The 18,269-nt window shown below is 41.0% G+C and overlaps 1 protein-coding gene across 6 annotated transcripts in view; it reads right to left on the bottom strand.

The window, feature by feature from the left end:
- Nucleotides 1-18,269, bottom strand: part of NTRK2 (neurotrophic receptor tyrosine kinase 2) — a 338,528-nt gene that overhangs the window by 292,026 nt on the left and 28,233 nt on the right. For all 6 annotated transcript variants that reach the window (XM_043565698.1, XM_043565699.1, XM_043565700.1 and 3 more), the window contains 4 exons: nt 16,134-16,208; nt 15,940-16,011; nt 11,131-11,199; nt 8,213-8,367 (listed from right to left, as the gene is read on the bottom strand). In XM_043565698.1, the coding sequence (XP_043421633.1) occupies nt 8,213-8,367; nt 11,131-11,199; nt 15,940-16,011; nt 16,134-16,208 (371 nt within the window). The remainder of the gene's footprint in view (nt 1-8,212; nt 8,368-11,130; nt 11,200-15,939; nt 16,012-16,133; nt 16,209-18,269) is intronic.

Genomic DNA, 18,269 nt, shown 5'->3' with positions numbered 1-18,269 from the left:
AGATCAGAAATGACCATGTGCCCAGCCCGACAGCCACCTCCGTGTCCACGTCTCTTGATGCGGATGTGTTCAGAAAGGACACACCGGCCTGCAGACCTCGGCAGAAAGTCACCAACTGCACAGTGGAAAGGCTGACTTTCTTGAGACTGGGGCCTCCCAAACTGTAATGTGTATGTGAAATGACCAGCAGATCTCATTGAAATCATTGCTTCTTTCGGGGCACCTGGGTGGCTCAGTTGGTTAAGTATCTGACTTCGGCTCGCATCACGATCTCACGGTTCTTGAGTTCGAGCCCTGCACCAGGCTCTGTGCTGACAGCTCAGAGCCTGGAGCCTGGCTTCAGATTCTGTGTCTCCTTCTCTCTCTGCCCCTCCCCTGCTCATGTTCTGTCTCTTTCTGTCTCAAAAATAAATAAAAACATTAAAAAAAAAATCACTGCTTCTTTCTAGTAGGTCTAGGTTGGGGCCTTGAAAGTCTACATTTCTAGCAAACTCTCTGTTCCACAGACTACACTTGGAGTAGCAAGGGTTTGTGTAGATGATAGATGTTGGCTGGACAATTGCTCACTAGGTTGTTGCGTCTGCAACTATTATTCTTAAATTTGGCAGGGGCCCGAGCAATCATCTCATCCATGGAACTTTCCCCAGAATGTGTTCTGTGGAATCCAGACTCCTTGAGATGTTCTGTGGGGGGCTAAAGAGGGAGGTGTGGAATATCTAAGATTTAAAAAAAATAAGAGCCTACTGTAACTCTGTATTGTTCTGTAACTCTGAACGTTCACTATGCCCATCACACATTAAAAGCTCTCAGAAGTCCTGCTCTAAAGGAATCATTTCACTTCCACTGATCTTATATTCCCCAGCTTTTTTGAGTACACCACTTCTCTGTGGGATCTCGTTGTGGCTTTCTTGCTTTTATTTGCAGCAATTTCACAAAATATAAGAGATACGCATATTTAAATATTAGATGTAAAATATATTTAAGGCTAAATGTTCATATTGATGATCGTAATAACTTTAACAGCTAATGTTTACTGAGTACTTAATGTGTGCTAGACCTCGTCTGTAATATTTTCCACATTACCTTATTTGGCATCCTAAAAACTCTTGAAAGCAGGAGTCATTAGTATCCCCATTTCCAAATGAAGTTAAAGCTTATCAAGTATCATAACTAAATAGCTAATGAGTGGGAGCTGGCCTTGACCCTCATCTGTCTCCATGGCCTTAACCAACACACACAGCCTCCTTCAATGGGCTCTCCCATGCGTCTGTGTCCCTCCATTAGCACACACTTCCAGAGTGCTGACTACAGCTCCTAGGATCACTAATTGAAAGTATGCAGATTCTCGGGGCACCTGGGTGGCTCAGTCGGTAGAGCTTCAGACTTCAGCTCAGGTCATGATCTCATGGCTCATGAGTTCGAGCCCCACATAGCATTCACTGCTGTGCGAAGCTGTCAGCGCAGAGCCTGCTTCAGATCCTCCGTCCCCCTCTCTCTCTGCCCCTCCCCTACTCATGCTTGCTCTCAACAATAAATAAACATTAAAAATAAATAAATAAATAAAAATAAAGTATGCAAATTCCCTCCAGTCCTTTGTCACCGTTCCTAATGGATAAGAAATGCTCACTATTAATAAAATATTAGGTAAGAATAAATGCAGGTGACCTATCACTAAAAAAAGAAGAAACAAATAAGTAGGGTCTCACTTCCTAATAAGTGAGGCAAACTGACCTCTAATCATTTTGAATCATTAACTCAACTTTGCAGTAAGTGGCATAGGTCAGATTTGGGTTTCATTTTTCAACAGCCACCTGAAGTTAGGGATTACGTTCTTTCTCATCTTGTTTTAGTCCTCCTGAGCTCTGTTCATTCTGTGTTGGGTCATCATTCCATGCATGAAATATTCAAGGAAATTATGATTTTGTCTAGTGTCTCCTCTCCTCTCGCTTTCTCTCTTGTTGGCATATCTTCCAATCTCTCTCTTAAGCATATAGATTTCACTACCAGGAATGAAGCCAGAATGAGCCTGACCTATTTAGAAGTGGCTGCTTTACACCCAGTTACAAAAATGACAGAAAATTAGCAAAGTGACTTTCCAGGCCCAAAATGGAAATGGTGCTTCTATGCTTGTGAGCTGTGTCATTACAGAGTCAGCAACCAGGAAACTTCTAAACACAAAAACTGTGTCAGCAGCTGACAGAAAAAAAAAAAAAAAACAAAACAGCTTTATTTTCCATCCTAAAAAGATAAAGGAAAACAACAATCCACTGTGTGGTTGGCTTTATTTTAGTAGACAGAACCTGATCCCAAGTAAGAGTAAAGCAAAGTAATAAACTAGACTTTTTATATGCTTTTCAGAAAAAAAAAATCTATCCAGCTAAGATGGTAAGAAAATAATGTGTTATACCAATATAACTTCCAGAGTATTGACATCGCATTTCCTTTTCATCTCCCATAATCTAACAAAGCAGAATTGCTATCAGTCTATTTTCCTGGTTTAAAACAACGAAGGACTCTGTAGGAAGGAATACGCTTAACAGACATATGCTACAAACCACAGGGTAATAACCAAAAGTAAATCTTATCGGTTAAGTAAAACCAATTTACCTCAAGGAACCAGCCTTCTTCTCCAGGTACCTGTGAATTGACTTTTACCATCATAAATAATATTTTGTTGGTGTGTCTTAAGGAATCTCTACATTGAAAGCTTCAAGGTCGAAAAAGTTGGGAAAATTGAAATTGTCGTTATACGTAACAAGGAAACCAAAGGCAGGACTGATTTCAATCCAAGGGACCATTAAGGGGGGTTTATACAGTCAACTGCAGTCCAACCATCAAGTGAATTACCACCTTAGAGTCACTGTGGGACTAGCATGTTCTGTGGTAACTAGCTCCTAGTAAAATGGATGCAGGGATTGTTTTGATATGACCCAGAGGACTATTGCCCTTCTTAAACATATTTGCCATCTACTTAGAGCGTCCCATCCACTGCTAACACTTCCTGAAGAAACTCTCTTCCAGAGATTTAAATCATAATCAAAGCATAAAGTATACTGTTCTTTAATAATCCCACTTACTGAGGGGAAATGATTGAAAAGACTGCATTGCAAAACTAACCATTGAAGATCAACCGACAAAGTAGCAGGGATGGTCTTCTATTAAGTCAGCACAGTGACTGGACAAAATAATATTCCTTCTACAAAATTTGTGTGATTCCATCTCTGTCTCCAAAACCGGTGTGCGTGGTGACCCTTTTTTTTTTCTTATTAATGTGGAGACTTGAGATGCATGTGTTTTGTTGCCTTTAATAAAGTTAAATTGTTGCTGCAATTAATAAAGTTTTTCTAAGATTAAAAAGGACCTAGTGGAGAAACAGACCACAACATGTTTCCCAGCATGAATAAATTTACAGTAGTTCACGGCAGGAGGGGCTGTTAGAGAAATACTGTGAGACATTTTGACCATGCTGCTAATGGTAACAGGGCCATTAAACTTCCCAGCCCCGCCTACTAAGCTCAGTTAATCACTAAGAAGAAGGAAAGGGAGATACTTTCACAATGAGATGATGACAGAAATTTCAAAGGGAACTACAAAATACTAAAATATGGAATAATTCAGCTAGAATAACACAAATGCTTAAGTTATCTTAACTGAAATATCCATACCATTATATAAAAATTTGGTCCAGCCTGATCATTAATAGAACATGTGTGGCTCATGCATTTATTAATTGATGAATTCAGCAAACATTAATCAAATGCCTATTATATTCAATGGATACATTAGACACCACAGAGAGTGTATTTTTTGCTTTAAAAATGTAGAGCGTTTGTTAATACAATACTTAGATGGTGAAATAGTAAAAGGGAAAGTTTTTAAAGAAAGCCCACCTTATGAATCAATGAAATCTCGGTAGCTCTTTCTTACTGAAATTAAAATGTTACCAGTTGCAAATTAATGGAATAGTCATAGTTACTGGGAATCATTGGTTTAGAATGATGAAACAAACACACAAGACCATACAATACTCTTATGAATTACTCTCGGACTTAGTTAAGAGTTTCATACAAAAAAAAAAGTGAAGCTGAACTCTATGAAACTTTGATGTAATTAAACACAATAGATATATTTTAAAAGTCTGCAAAGGGCAAGACCTGAAAGAAAAGCCAACCGACCACAAATCCAAGCTCTAAACAATACATCTATCTAACTTAAAGATAGTAGCTTATTTTCTGATTCCTGTAGTATGGACTTTCAGAAATAATTTAAATCCAACCGCCTAGTGTCAATCTACTGCTCAATCCAACTTCTCTTTAAAGAGCCCAAACTAGGAAACCATGATGAAGAAAAGTAACATATGACTAAACCCCCAACCGAAGCTTCCCATTCTGATCTCAAATCTCTAGATATTTTGCAAAACTTTTTAAAATTCCAGTGTTAGTGAATAAGAAACCAGAACACGATGAAAAACTCCTGAACAAGAGAAAGTGAGAAAGTGGGGTTAAAGAAAATCAAACATGTCCTCAAAGGGACATGTAAGTATTTGCTTCACAAAAGCCAATAGGGAAGCTCTAGGCTGACCCAAGACTCAAGGGGCAGATGGCAGGACAGAGTGGAGCCCCACTTCAGCTGAGCCACGGGGGCCACTGGTTAAGAAAACTGAGTAGATGCGACATATCCTGTCGCTACGCTCTCACTGTGGACACAACATCCAGTAAGAGTTGGAGCCACTCCCAAATGGAAGCAATGAGTGCAGGAAGCTCACCAGAGAAAATCAGCAGTGCTTGGTACTGGTGACACCCTGGGGATACGGTGAACCCCAATACGGAAAAGGGTGTTTCAGTCATAGAAAAACTCAATGACTAGAGACTGTGGAAATCCAAAATTAATTGTTGGAAGGGAGAAACTCAGTATCTGGAGAAACAGCTGAAGGACAAAGCATGAGTAAACCAATGTTCCCATCATGTCACACAAAAGGACAAACAGATGGGAAACACTACCGAAGGCTGAGAGGTATGGAGGGTGGAGCCGGAAGTGTAAACGTCCATCTACATAAATTAGAAAATCCTTCCAGAACTTCAGACATAAACCCTCACACTGAAAGAGTATGCTGCGTATCAAACAGAACTTTACAAAATCTTTTTTAGAATAAAAACACACACCTAGTTACATGATGGTGAAAATTTCAGAATAACATGGAAAAGGAGAAAATCCTCAAAGCTTCTGGAAGGAAAAGAAAAGCATAGGCGACCTGTCAAGAAGTAAGCATAAGACTGGCCTCAAGCTTCTTATCTGCAACATTGAATACAAAGAGAACACGGTACCACATCTGCAAAGTTCTAAAAGGAATTTGTTTGAATCTAGAATTTTATACTTAGCCAATTCCATTGAGAAGAAAATATACAGTCTTGAGTTTCCACCAGGCAAGGACTCGAAGATTTTTTTTTTAATTTCTCTGAATGAAATATTAGAGGCTACACGCCAGCGAAAAGAAAAGCTGCTCCAAAAGGTAGTAGGGTACAAGAGTTTAATGGCATGCAAAGAAATAGTAAATCTTCATAAAAGTCAAGTAACAATCTAAAAATAAAATCCTATTTGACAACAATCTGAGAGATGGGACGAGAAAGTAAAGAGAAATAAAGGTATCTTTTCCTGTCTTGTGGGGTGTTATCTCTAGATGCTTACAAGAAAAAATACGTTTTGATAGGGGCGGTGAATATTGGGGCATTATATATTTACAAAAAAACAAAAACATAACGTATAGCTTTCAAACAAATTAAGAAAAAATAAAATAAAAACACTATCAATGGAAGAAAAGGAAAACACTGTAGAAAAACAAGCAAAGGATGTAAGTAGATGATTCATCAAGGAATAGACACAATGTCCCATAAACACAGAAGAAACTCAATAGTCATCAGGAAAATGCAAACCAGAAAGCAATGACCTACCAGTTTTTAGACAAGCAAAAAAGTAAAAAGTTTGCTAATATCAAGGCATGCCTTGCTGGAGAGGCTATAATTTGGTACAACTGCTTTTTAATGTGCAAACCATAGAAGCTAAAACTTCTGCTTCCTGTTCTGGATCCCAGAAAAACCTTTTCATCTGTACACAGTACAAAGAGAAAAGAGTAAAGATACTCGTTGAAACATTTCTGGAGTGACGAAAAATGAGAAATAAGCTAAATGCCCAACAATATGGAAATTTTAATGTAATTGAGATATATTCCACCATGAATACTGTGCAATGATTCAAAAGAGTATTACAGATTTCTAACCACTAACCTGAAAACAAGAAAAACACAAGCTTTATGTGTAATGCAGGTTATTTTTACAACAAAATGTATTGACCTTATTTGTGCAATTATTAATAAGTAAAAAAAAAAGTTTGGACAGAAAGAAAAATTAACAAACAACAAACCAACTTAAGAATGCAAAAGTGGTAGAGAAATGATTTTACAAGGTAGCTTTAGCATCGTTGACACTGAAATTAATTGTGAATGTTACCATGAACGCAATGGTCCTAATGGAGCCATCAAACATATGCCTCCCAAATCATGACAGTGAATTCAAAAGCCCCTAAGACACAGAATTGACTAATTTGTAGGAAACAAATAAAACTTACTGAAAACTGACAAACTGACCAGGAAAAATGAGGACGAGTTCCCTCTTACCCTTACCCTTCCCCAATCATAATAGTCTATCAATAACCCTATAGATTCAGCGCATTACCAAAAGCTGTCAAAACAAGTTGGCCAAAAATTAAAATTATTAAAAAAAAAAAAAACCCAAAGAACTGGCTTCAGGCAAGGGCAAAGCAGACGTCTATTAAGAGGCCATTTGTGAACTAAGAGCAGGACTTAGATGCGCTTTCTTTCTTCCTCTCAGTGGTTGCTGAACCAATGTGGTCACAACAGCCATGTGGACTTGGGAGCCAGCCAAGAGGCCAGGTGACTCAACACTGAATTTCTTGTCCCTCCAGGCGATTTCTCTCAGCGGTGCAAATTTATACCAGAACAGAGCACAGCTGCCCTCTTCTCAATCGGGAGGAGATATATATTAAAAGTTGGGTTTGTTTAAGTGTTGGCTAGCAAAGAAAGCTCAGGGAAGCTGTCAAGAGAACAAAGCCTGGTTCCCCTATGATAAAGCCCAAGGGCTCTGGGAGAGAAGAATCTATGGGAAGAGTAACTGCTGTCTTGTAAGCCCCTTCAAGGTAAGAAACAAATACTTCTCTTTCCTTTTATTACATTCTCTTTAAAAATGAACAACAGCTATATTTTCCTTCAAGAAAAATTGACCCCAAACAGCACGATCTTCTGAAAACAAAGAATCGAATGTTTGTGGTTCATATACAGATTCCTGACAGACAGGAATCAGGTGCTACATGGCTTTCTGCTCTGTCACCAGCCACTCGGCCAGAAGATCAAATATAACTGTGAGCTAACTAACTGGCTGGACGACGCATATGTGAGTATTCGAGGAGGTACATCACAGAAGTCCTTAGCAGGAAAATCCTAACCAGAACATTTGGGTTTTCCTTCCTTGCAAACAGACTGGCACTCACAGAGAGATGGACTTTGTCATAAGGTGCCCCCTTAAATTCTGGAGTTGTAAATACTGAGGAGGATTGGGGGCAAGATGAAGGAGGAGCCTGGAAACCCAAACACGGGAAAAGCAGGTATAAGGGCAGATTCGTGGTGCCCCATCAAGAGACACAGACATCTGGCAGCAAGACAAGTGTAAGGGAATGTGCTGGATTGATCTGCATTATCTTGTACTGGGAGGACACTTTATCACCACGAGATCTTTCCCTCTCCACGGCCTGGGTAAGTAAATACGTAGCCAATCAAGTATTACACTCTTAGCAGATAGTTTTTGGATGGATGGATGGATGGATGGATGGACGGATAGATGAACAGATGGATGCGTGAACAGACAAACGAACAAAGAAACAAAGGAATCAACAGTGTACTTTTTCTCCATGCACTTTAAAGCCATCCACTCAGAATTAATATTCTACTTGCAAAGAATATTCAGCAAAGTTGTTCCCAGCTGATTTCTCCACACTGCATACAAATGTTGCCCAGCTCACCAGAGACCTCAACAGCATACTATATAAAATCTGGGTAGTGATAATCCTCCCAGACTCTCTACCACACCAAGGCAATTAGAATAATTAATAGCAAGTAGAATTCATTGATTCGAAAGTAAATTACCACAATTGGGTATCTGCAGGTTTGCCAGGGGAATATTCTTGCTGCTTTCATTTAGGCAGTACAAATCCTGAGTTTCTGGGCTGGATTTAGTCTCCTGAAGAGTCTTGATCCACATAATGTCACAGGAGCATGTAAATGGATTGCCCACCAGGATCCTACACAGAACAAAAATGAAACCAGATCAGGCTTCTCTTTTTCCGTTTTAACTACCCTAGTGTTTATGAAGCACTACAACATTATGAATTCTTTCTGACCCACAATCTTCGGAAGTCATACCCACCTGCGTAGTTTCACAACACTTATTCATTCATTTAGCTAATACTTACTGGTCTTCTGCTAGGCGCAAACACCCCCGTGGACTCTAAAGGATGCAAAGTAACGCAAAGCCTTTCAGAGTAATAGGGAAACAAGACAGGGACAGAAAGAGCTATAATGCAGGATAGGAATGGATGTCTCATAGGATGGGGAAAAATAAGATGCCGTAACAAATTTATCACAGCTATTATATAGTAAGTGAGATCTTAAGTCAAGATGCCAATAGTTAACAGTTGTCAGGAATGCTAACACACTTATTTCTGACCTGGCTACAGATTCGAGTGTTATTATTTAATGAGCTCAAACTACAGTGGGGAGCACAGCAATTTCATCTTACTTTAAAATGAGACTGTAAATACAAAGCTAAGATTAAAATGTTAGAGCCGGGAGGGTGGCGCCCCCAGCTTTCTGCATGATGCAACCACAGGTCAGCCGAACGGATGCCAAGAAGTTGGAGTAAATGTGACCAAGAGCCTGGAAGGGACTCTTAAACCTCCTACACATACACACACACACACACACACACACACACACACGCACACATTCACACATGCACACTCACGCATGCGCACACACACCAAGTTCAGGGTTTCTGACAGCAAGGGCAAGTGAGCTCCAGACTGAGCCACTCAGCCCTCTGTGGGACGGTCTGCATAGAGAAAACCACCACTCAGCCGAGCTGCCTGGACTCCCGTGGCCTACGAAGGGTAACAGAGGAAGTAGTCAAGAGGAAAATAAAAACCACAAGAAAAAAATCTTTAAATGTTTATTTATAATACTCAGTGGCCTATTTAAGATGAATTCCATTTATGGTAATGAGCCTTTAAATGAGGCCATTTACAATCGTTACATAGGCTCTGCCTGGCATTAGCCACAATACTTAAGATTTCCTTGAGGACAGGACCTAGGCTTTGCAACATCATTTACTCCTGTGGTTTTCTGGTTGGGTTCTAAGAATCTCCGGGATCCCTAGAGACTCTTCCAGGAGTTTCTTTGGGGAAAATGTGGTCATGGCAGACTCAATTAATTTGTGTCCGCTTGATCGCCTCCAAGTATCCTTCCATCACCACAATACGATTTGATGCTACTGGAGACAGACTACAATGGGAAGACATCCACAATGCTTAAACTTCAACTAATCCAAGAGGCTTCCTGGCACTCGAAGTACGTGAAAAACTAAAGAATCTTTCAAAAAAAAGAAGGTACAACTAAATCCACAGAAGGGCTAAAGAAGTGAAGGATCTTCAGTTGTAACTATTGCAACGATCAATGACCACACAACGCTGGCAGACAGCTGGGGTTCAATTCTTCAGTCCCCATGCAAACCCCTCTTCCAGAGACTGTCAGAGCACATTACACTCATTTGCTTAGGCTTCCATGTCTCCCACTAGAGAGCAGAATCCTGGAACACAGAAACTTCTCCCTACATCCCAGTCCAACATGCAACCAGGCCCACAATTAACATGTGTTTCGAGAACTGATTAAATATGCTGCAGGGAGAAAACAGAAATGTGTGAATTTGAAATCAGTGCTCTGATTTTTGACCCGTTGAGGAAATTTCCTGCAGTGATGCTCAAAATGTTCACACTGAGCATCTCATTCCATTTCACATCTTCCTTAAATTGTATGTGCCTATTCCTATGTGAGAAAGCTTACCACTTCAACTCCGCAAACTCCGTGTATTCCAATGACTGCCCATTGTTGATACGGGGCACCAGGAAACCCTCCTTATAACCCACTGATTTGTCTCTGCACTAATGGCATCTTCTCTCTGCATGTTTTCCTTGTGAATAGGGGCGGATCCTACAACCCAGGCAATATATACAGTTTGAACCAAAGCGACTGCCTGGGATTCAAAGGCCTCGTCCATCCGGCAACCCCACCTCTGACACACAGAGCCTCTGCTTTGGGGTGTTCTAGGCAACCTCCCCATAGGAATGTCAACAGTTTATATGTGTTTCATGGTGATAACACAAGAATTGCTCACACCTGGAAATGCCGGCCAGTAGACATCAACACATTACAATCTTTTTCCTATCATTTTACAGCCAAGGAAATTAGAGAATAAGGGTATATACTGAGTGCAGTAGCAGACCTAGAAGGCAATGTCACAAGGATGGGCAGGGAGGGCAAAGGACAACCTCTCCACCAACGTTCACTAAACACCAGCGGGCACTGTGGTTGCGGATAAAAGCTGGAGAATGTTGTGCCCATGGTTATTTCCCCCTTGAATGGGTTTGCTTGCCATTAGGTCCTGGACATAACAAGGACCAAACATGTAGCCATTATGACGCAAAGGATCCCCCGCCCGCCCACTCTCATCTTTTTCTGTTTTCCCTCCTTTAGGAAACAAATCTTTATGTAAAAACATTTAAACTCATCATAAATGATACCTTACTATTGAGATTGCTGGGTTAATTTGTTACTGAATCATGTTTTTTATGAGGGAATAAAAACACAAGTGGCCAAAACCTGAGAAATGGTTTTCTCAAGAATTTTGATATAAAAATGCATCTGCAGCATCACTCATTAAAAAAAAAAAATACATAATTACTCTCTCCCCTGAAACTGTTACCAAATGACACACAATAATCATTACTTACAGTTCAGACAAATCAAGGTGACGAAAATGTTTCCTAGACAAGCTGGTCAGTTTATTTCGAGTAAAATTGCTGAAAGAAACCAAAAACATTAAATGTGAATTTGAAACGTTCCATCTCAAGAATACAATATGCAAGTAGAAAATTGTTTTTCAAAATATAATTTCATTTAACCATGGTTCATTTGACCATGGTTCGACCATAATCTCTTTCTTCCATCTGGAATGACAATTTAAATTTTCCTGCCTCTCCTATAATTCTTGTTCATAAGGGGAGGAGAAGGATGCAAATACTTTCCAACGCGTCTTTTTAATCTCTTTCTTAACAAAAAGTTTATTTTTCATATGCTGATTCAGAGCCAAGTTATACACTTCCTAGAGATCTCTGACCTCTTAAACAATTAATAGGAGGAATAAACTTAATTTGATTTAAAACCATGAAACTCACTAGGGGAAAAGATACTTTAAAATTAAACAGCATCATGAGTATTTTGAAATTACAAGACACATAAATATTTAACTGAAATTAACACATCCTTATAGGAAAGAATACACACTGATAAACTCTGATTGATTGATTAACTCCGCTGATTGTTTATACATGATTTCTAAATAACCCAATAATTCCAAGATAAGGACAGTAACAAAAAAAAAAATCACATAACAAGGAATATGTTAGATTTCACCTGACACTATTCTAGCGCCACATCATTTTAAGATTTGGACCAACCAGACAATGAGAAGTCCATGAAACCAAGTCATAAATACTAATGAATTTACTGACGTATTCCAAATATGTAATTTCACTCAATGGCAGGAGTTTCCGTTTCCAGCGATCAGTGCCATGAGGCCCTGAGTGGGGAAATTCAGAGCCATAATCCCAGCAACTGACTCGCTCTGTGGATTTGTTTACTGGTTGAATTTATTTAAAAAGTGTCTAATGCTTGGGTCTCCAGACATGTGCCTAATAACTAACAGGAATGTAAAATAAACATCAACTTTTACAAAAACAGCCAAGCCCCCAACAAATTACAACGAGACTTTCAGTATCTGTTTCCTGCTCAGGAAAGGAATCGCTGGGCTGAGAGGTAAGAACAAGGGACCTGAGGGTGACAGTTATCCCGACCCTTTACCTAAGGCTAGACTATTGTGTCAGCCCAACAAAATCATCGGTTGACCAGACATCCTGCTATGTCTGACCAGCCACCTTCACAGAGGGGTTCTAACCCAGGAGCTAATGTATGAGCCAACGCTGGTCAATTGAAGGAATACAGAAAACACCGCTTCAGGGTCTCCTGTTTCAAGAATGCGTGCGTCCTCTCCCGACTTCGTTCTATATTGAGATTTCCACTCATCCAAACCCCTACCTACACAGGGTTCCCTCTTCTTCCTATGCTTACTTCTTCTGTCTTTATACTGCGTGTAAAGTGCTCACCCACATGAAAAAAATAATTCACCGGGAAGTTGTAAAATGTGCCCACATACATCTTTTTCTCTTTTCTTTTGGAACGTGAATTAAGAATGAGTTTCCCTGGAGTATCATACACTGAGAAGTCAGTCTGTCTGTGTTCTCTCCAGTCTTTGAGACACAAATGTTTCCATCTTCAGAAATCCCTACCCTCTGAAGGAAAAACAAACAAAACAGCAAGAACAAAAACAAACAAAAAACAAGCAAACAAACAAACACATCCACGACTCTTCTTCCCAAGAAGAACCAGGAGAGGGGGGAGCAGAGAAAGAGGACACTATGGTCAAGGTCTCGGTCAGCTACAAAGACAGCACCGGGAGCAGCTGGCCCTGTCGGGCTGCCAGCAGCACAGCCCAGAGTGGGGTCATATGCCAAAGAACAAGATGAGTTTTATGAACCATACTTATTATTGAGGCAAAAGCCAAAAAAGAGGAGGAGGGGAGGGAAAAAAATCAACAATCCTCTTACTGTTTGATGACAGAACATTGCGAAGGAGCTAATTAGCACCTCGGCAAAGTCCCTGGAAAATACACAGGCTGTCTTTTCTCACAACCCCTGGGTTCTCAGAGGCCGGGGAGGAATTAAAGGCACCAAGAAATAAACTCAGTGACCGGTCATAGAGGCTGCAGACAGTCACCACATGATGCTGCATATGCCCAGGGCAGAGGGAGGGGTGGTGAGACAGGATCCAATCTGAACCCCCCTAAAACCCGAAGTCAAATAGATTACTCTTGTGCACATTTTTATGTTGTTGGGGAGACTCAGAGATAATCGGTATATCCCTGGAGTAAAGAGAAATGCGTTTCGTTCTCAGCTCCCTGGTACCCAAGGTGATATTCAGAGAAATTGCAGAAAATCAGATAAAACAAGGCAGTGCCTGAGTCCTCAGTCATAAGGACAGGTTGGGACTAAGGTCTGCAAAGGCAGACACCTCATTTGCTTCCTCCTCCCTCCCTGCCATTCTCAAAGCCAACCAGTGAATTTAGTATTTGGGTGAGTCGGAGCCTCTCTCATCCATGAACACTGTATACGAAGCTTCCCGGCATCACTGAATGTCTGAATATTGTCTAACTTCATTCTCTCTTAATACTTGACCGTGCCTACAAATGGCAAGGGAGTTTTTGCAGCCTCACCAGTGACTTGGCTTCCTGGCTACTGCCTTTTAAAGATACTATATAAGATATGTCCATCTCTTTCGTTTTCTGCTCTCAAAGGTCACGTCTTTGGGAAACAGGGATAGATAGCTGGTTTTAGAGAAGCTGTCTGCAGCACATAGAATGCCATTCAAATTGTTCTACCATATAATCACCCTGAAAACATACATCAAGTGGCTTTGGTTTTCGTAAAAATGGCATGCAACAGGCAAGCAGAGAAAGTAGAAGAGGTAGAGTAAGCCCTCTTGCGATTAAATCCCCTCATCAATAAATAAGTTTATTACTGAAACTGCAATTAACCGTAGCCCAATGCCCAAATCATATCGTTAGGGGAAGTGATGGGGTGAAAATAAAATGTGGCTGAGAGAGTAATCCAGGTGTACTGTCAGCTGTAAATACCAGAACTTAAGCCCCTGAAGTCATTAATTACATTTAAGTGATGGCTTCGGAGCATTTTGACTTTTGTTTCTGTCCAAGTTCTCTCGTTTTTGCTCTCGAGACCTATGCAGACATCAGATTTGTGCAGGCAACCCAACCACAGAGATGATGCCAAAAAGGCATTTAAGTGAAATGTGTTAATCAAGTTCCTTGGAGTTGTACCACATTTTTGCTGAATGTTGTATATCTTAGTTCTACAGACTTTATTTTCAAATCGACTTCATCATTAATGCCATCTATAAAATATGAAGTCATGATACTGGCTTTACGAAATTCATGTTTTTCATAAAACCCACAAATCTCCGGGGAGTGTCCAGGCAATCTGCTGCTAAAGAATGATTTCTTTTGTAACTGGTATGGAAATCAGTTGGGGAACTGTTCACTTCAAGGAAAGAAAGAGGAAAAATATCCTAAGAAGGCTGATTCTCTAATTATACGGATGGTAGAAATTTTATTTCCTGTGCTCTTGTTGTAGGAGCACGGTCAGGGTGAGCCCTGGAGTCACAATTCTGTCACTTTCCATCCTGTGGGCTGGAGAAAATCCTAGAACTTCCTCAGTGTGATTTTATGTCCATGAACAGGAACCAAAAAGATCTTCCCTACCGATTGTCAGAAAAACCAAGCGAGATATCATGGGAGAGAGTTCCATAGGTGAGCTGTAGATGATGAGACACAAAAGCACGGTCGCAGAGAATTTGCAAAGCACAAAAAGACCAAAGAATGCCGGCCAACGAATTCCTCCAGCAGACACTCACTCCCCTTAACACTCGGGGCACAGGGAGCACCAACCTGAGCTTAGGGGGACGTAATCCTCTGTTGAACGAAGAAACCTCTCCAGGCGCCTGCGTGGCTTAGTCAGTTAAGCGTCTGGTTCTTACTTCGGCTCAGATCATGATCTCATGGTTTGTGAGATGGACCCCATGTCCCTGCTTGGGATTCTCTCTCTCCCCCCTCTCTCTCTACCCTTTCTCCGCTCATTCTACCTCACTCTCACTCTCTCTCTCTCTCTTTCTCAAAATAAATAAATAAATAAATAAACAAACAAACAAACAAACAAACTTAAAAAAAAGAAAAACAATGAAGAACCCTCTCAGGAAGGCCATCCCTTATGGATTGCATGCTACCCTCTAACAGTACTTAACAGCGGACAACCTGAGAGCTTCCATTGTCCCTATTTCCGTCTGACCTCGGTTGACAAAGCATCAATGTGACTTCAGGGAGGCACTTGCTGTTTTGCAATTATCTGGACCTTTGGCATGTCCCATGATTGATTTTTCTCCGCTTTTACCAATCACAACAGATAGCTTTGAGAAAATGAACTTTCAAAAGAGGATCTCCGGGGGGTGGGGGTGGGAGTGGGGGCACTGGCAATTTTTAGTTCCGTAAAAAGGCCGAGGCCAAGTCAGTTTCTTTCAATTCCATTAGTTTGATGTCTTCCAGGGAACACGTAATGATTCCCAGGAAAAGAATCAAGGACCCTGTACCAGGACATAGTTTTCACATCAGACTCTGCTGTTGGCCTACTGCTCCATCTAAGATGGAAACAGCCCAGAAATCCATGAAAGGGAATACACAGGCTGTTCTAAGTACCCTTCTAAAGCTATTCAAAAATCAAAGCTAACATTTCTAAGCTATTGTCACACCTATACTAACTCTTAAGAAAGGAAGTTCATAGTTGCAAAAGAAGAAAACAGAGGGGAAAAATATTGAATACATTGGGTCCCGGGAAGCAAAAGCATCAACCTTTACTTACATGTGCTGTAAGTTGCTGTTTTTCAGAAACGCTTTATGAGCCACAAATTTTAATCCAGAATCCACAATTGTCCTAAGAAAACACACAGTTGCACGTACGTTAGAACGAATGGGTGAATGCGCGCCTGACTGTAACACAGCATAAGAAAAGGTATAGGTATGCAAGCATAAGGTATGCAAATCCTGAGTACTCACAGATTTTTCAGTCCTGCGTAAGCTTCAACGTCATCTTCGTTGATGATTTCCAACCTTTTCTGATTGGCAATGTAACTGCAAAAAGAGCAGAGAGTGAAAACCAGTCACCCAGAAGACAGTACACGAAAGAATGGGTAACCTCATCCCGCCTCACCAAGGTGGCGACCCCTCTCCACCCACCGCAGCCCCACCCTTTTTCTTTTTTTTTTTTTTTTTTAATTTTTTTTTCAATGTTTTTATTTATTTTTGGGACAGAGAGAGACAGAGCATGAACGGGGGAGGGGCAAAGAGAGAGGGAGACACAGAATTGGAAACAGGCTCCAGGCTCCGAGCCATCAGCCCAGAGCCTGATGCGGGGCTCGAACTCACGGACCGCGAGATCGTGACCTGGCTGAAGTCGGACGCTTAACCGACTGTGCCACCCAGGCGCCCCCACCCTTTTTCTTAAAATACAACAAAGGGAGAAAAACTGAATGTGGCTAAGAAACCATGATTGATCAGGTTTCAAGGTCAATGACAGATTCACCAAGTTTCATTTTTTTCTTAATCTTGTATCACTCTTTCAACTCACAAGTCCAATCTGCCTCCCCTTTCAAGGTACCCCCTGTGTCGAGAGATGAAAATAATTTGGACATGTATCTGCTGCCTCTGAAAAGTGTTTCGTCCTTATGGTGACAGCCACAGGGATGCTGGCATCGTCACACGCAAGACAAATCACATCTTTCCCCACATGCCAAGAGAACCAGTCACTCCTTTTTACTTCCTAAAACACTGAAGCAGATTCTCCTCCCCGTTCTCCTTCCTCCTCTGCTCCCTTCCTTTCTTCCCACTCTCTCTTTTCCTGGCCTAGGATCCCCTTTGTCTATCTGTCAATAGCAATACCAATTTATCCTTTTGGGAACCACATTTCATAAAGCCTCACCACATGGCCCTGGTGTAGGAGTGTAGGTCACTCTCTGTAGGAACCCTCCTCTTCCCCACCCGCCAGACCCTCAAGTGCAAGAGTGAACTGGTGACTGGCAGGACAGAGAATTCTATCCCCTTGGCCATGATGATTGCTTGGACATGTGTGTGTGACCTCAAGCAGACCAATGAGAATTTTCCATAGAATTGAATAAATGAATGCTGGTACAGAGAGAGACTCTTCCTCTGGGATCATAGTTGAAAGATTATACAGGCCCAGGGCCTCCATGAGAAATTTTTCTGCCACAAGGAAAGAGACTGTCTAACAATGAAGTCAGCACACAGAAGGACAAAAGGGCTATGAGGGGCGTCTGGGTGGCTCAGTAGGTTAAGCAACCAAGTCTTGATTTCGGCTCAGGTCATGATCTCAAGATCATGATGAGATCAAGCCCTTGCATTGGGCTCCATGCTGAGCGTGGAGCCTCTTGGGACTCTCTCTCTCTCCCCCCCTCTCTCTCTGCCCCTCCCTGACTCACTCGCTTGTACTCTCTCTCAAAATAAATAAATAAACATTTTTTTTAAAAAAGAGCTCTGAGATATAGTAAGAGAGAAGACCCTGAAAAATGCCACTTGAGCCTTTGGATCCAGACATCTGTGAGGTTAGATGTCACTAACATTAGTTTGATCTGAATTTCTGTCACTTGCAACGAATAAAATCCCTTATAATACAAACACAAAGCTATTAAAACCACCACCATAGAATTTCCTTGCTCTACCATAGAATTTCCTTGTGCTACAATTATCTGAATATTTTCTTAGGTCACAACCTTTTTGAAGACAGCTGGATCCTGTTCTATAATTCTTAATATGCACCACAGCATATAACAAAGTACCTTGCACACAGTAGGTGTTCAAAGGGTAAAGGGTAGATAGACGGGTGAATGGATATATGGATGGATGGACAGAAGGATAGATGGGCAACACTATATGGAACTGGAGTTCCAAAGGCACTATAGGAAGCGGTATCAGGATAGATCTTCCCCCTTTCTTTTTCAAAAAAAGTTAAGACATGTCACATATTCCAATTAAGACGCTGAAAACAAATATGCAGCCCTGATCTTACTAACATGAGGTAAAATGAAAAACATAGTAACCGATGCAGGAGAAGATACAGCATCTGTCAGTTGCTTCTACACAGTCCAAAGAAGGAAAAGTGGACATCAAGATATATGG

Source organism: Prionailurus bengalensis, chromosome D4 (assembly GCF_016509475.1).
Source record: "Prionailurus bengalensis isolate Pbe53 chromosome D4, Fcat_Pben_1.1_paternal_pri, whole genome shotgun sequence".
Lineage (NCBI taxonomy): Eukaryota > Metazoa > Chordata > Mammalia > Carnivora > Felidae > Prionailurus > Prionailurus bengalensis.
The sequence above is the reverse complement of the archived record's forward strand: the minus strand, read 5'-3'. Positions and strand labels throughout refer to the sequence as shown.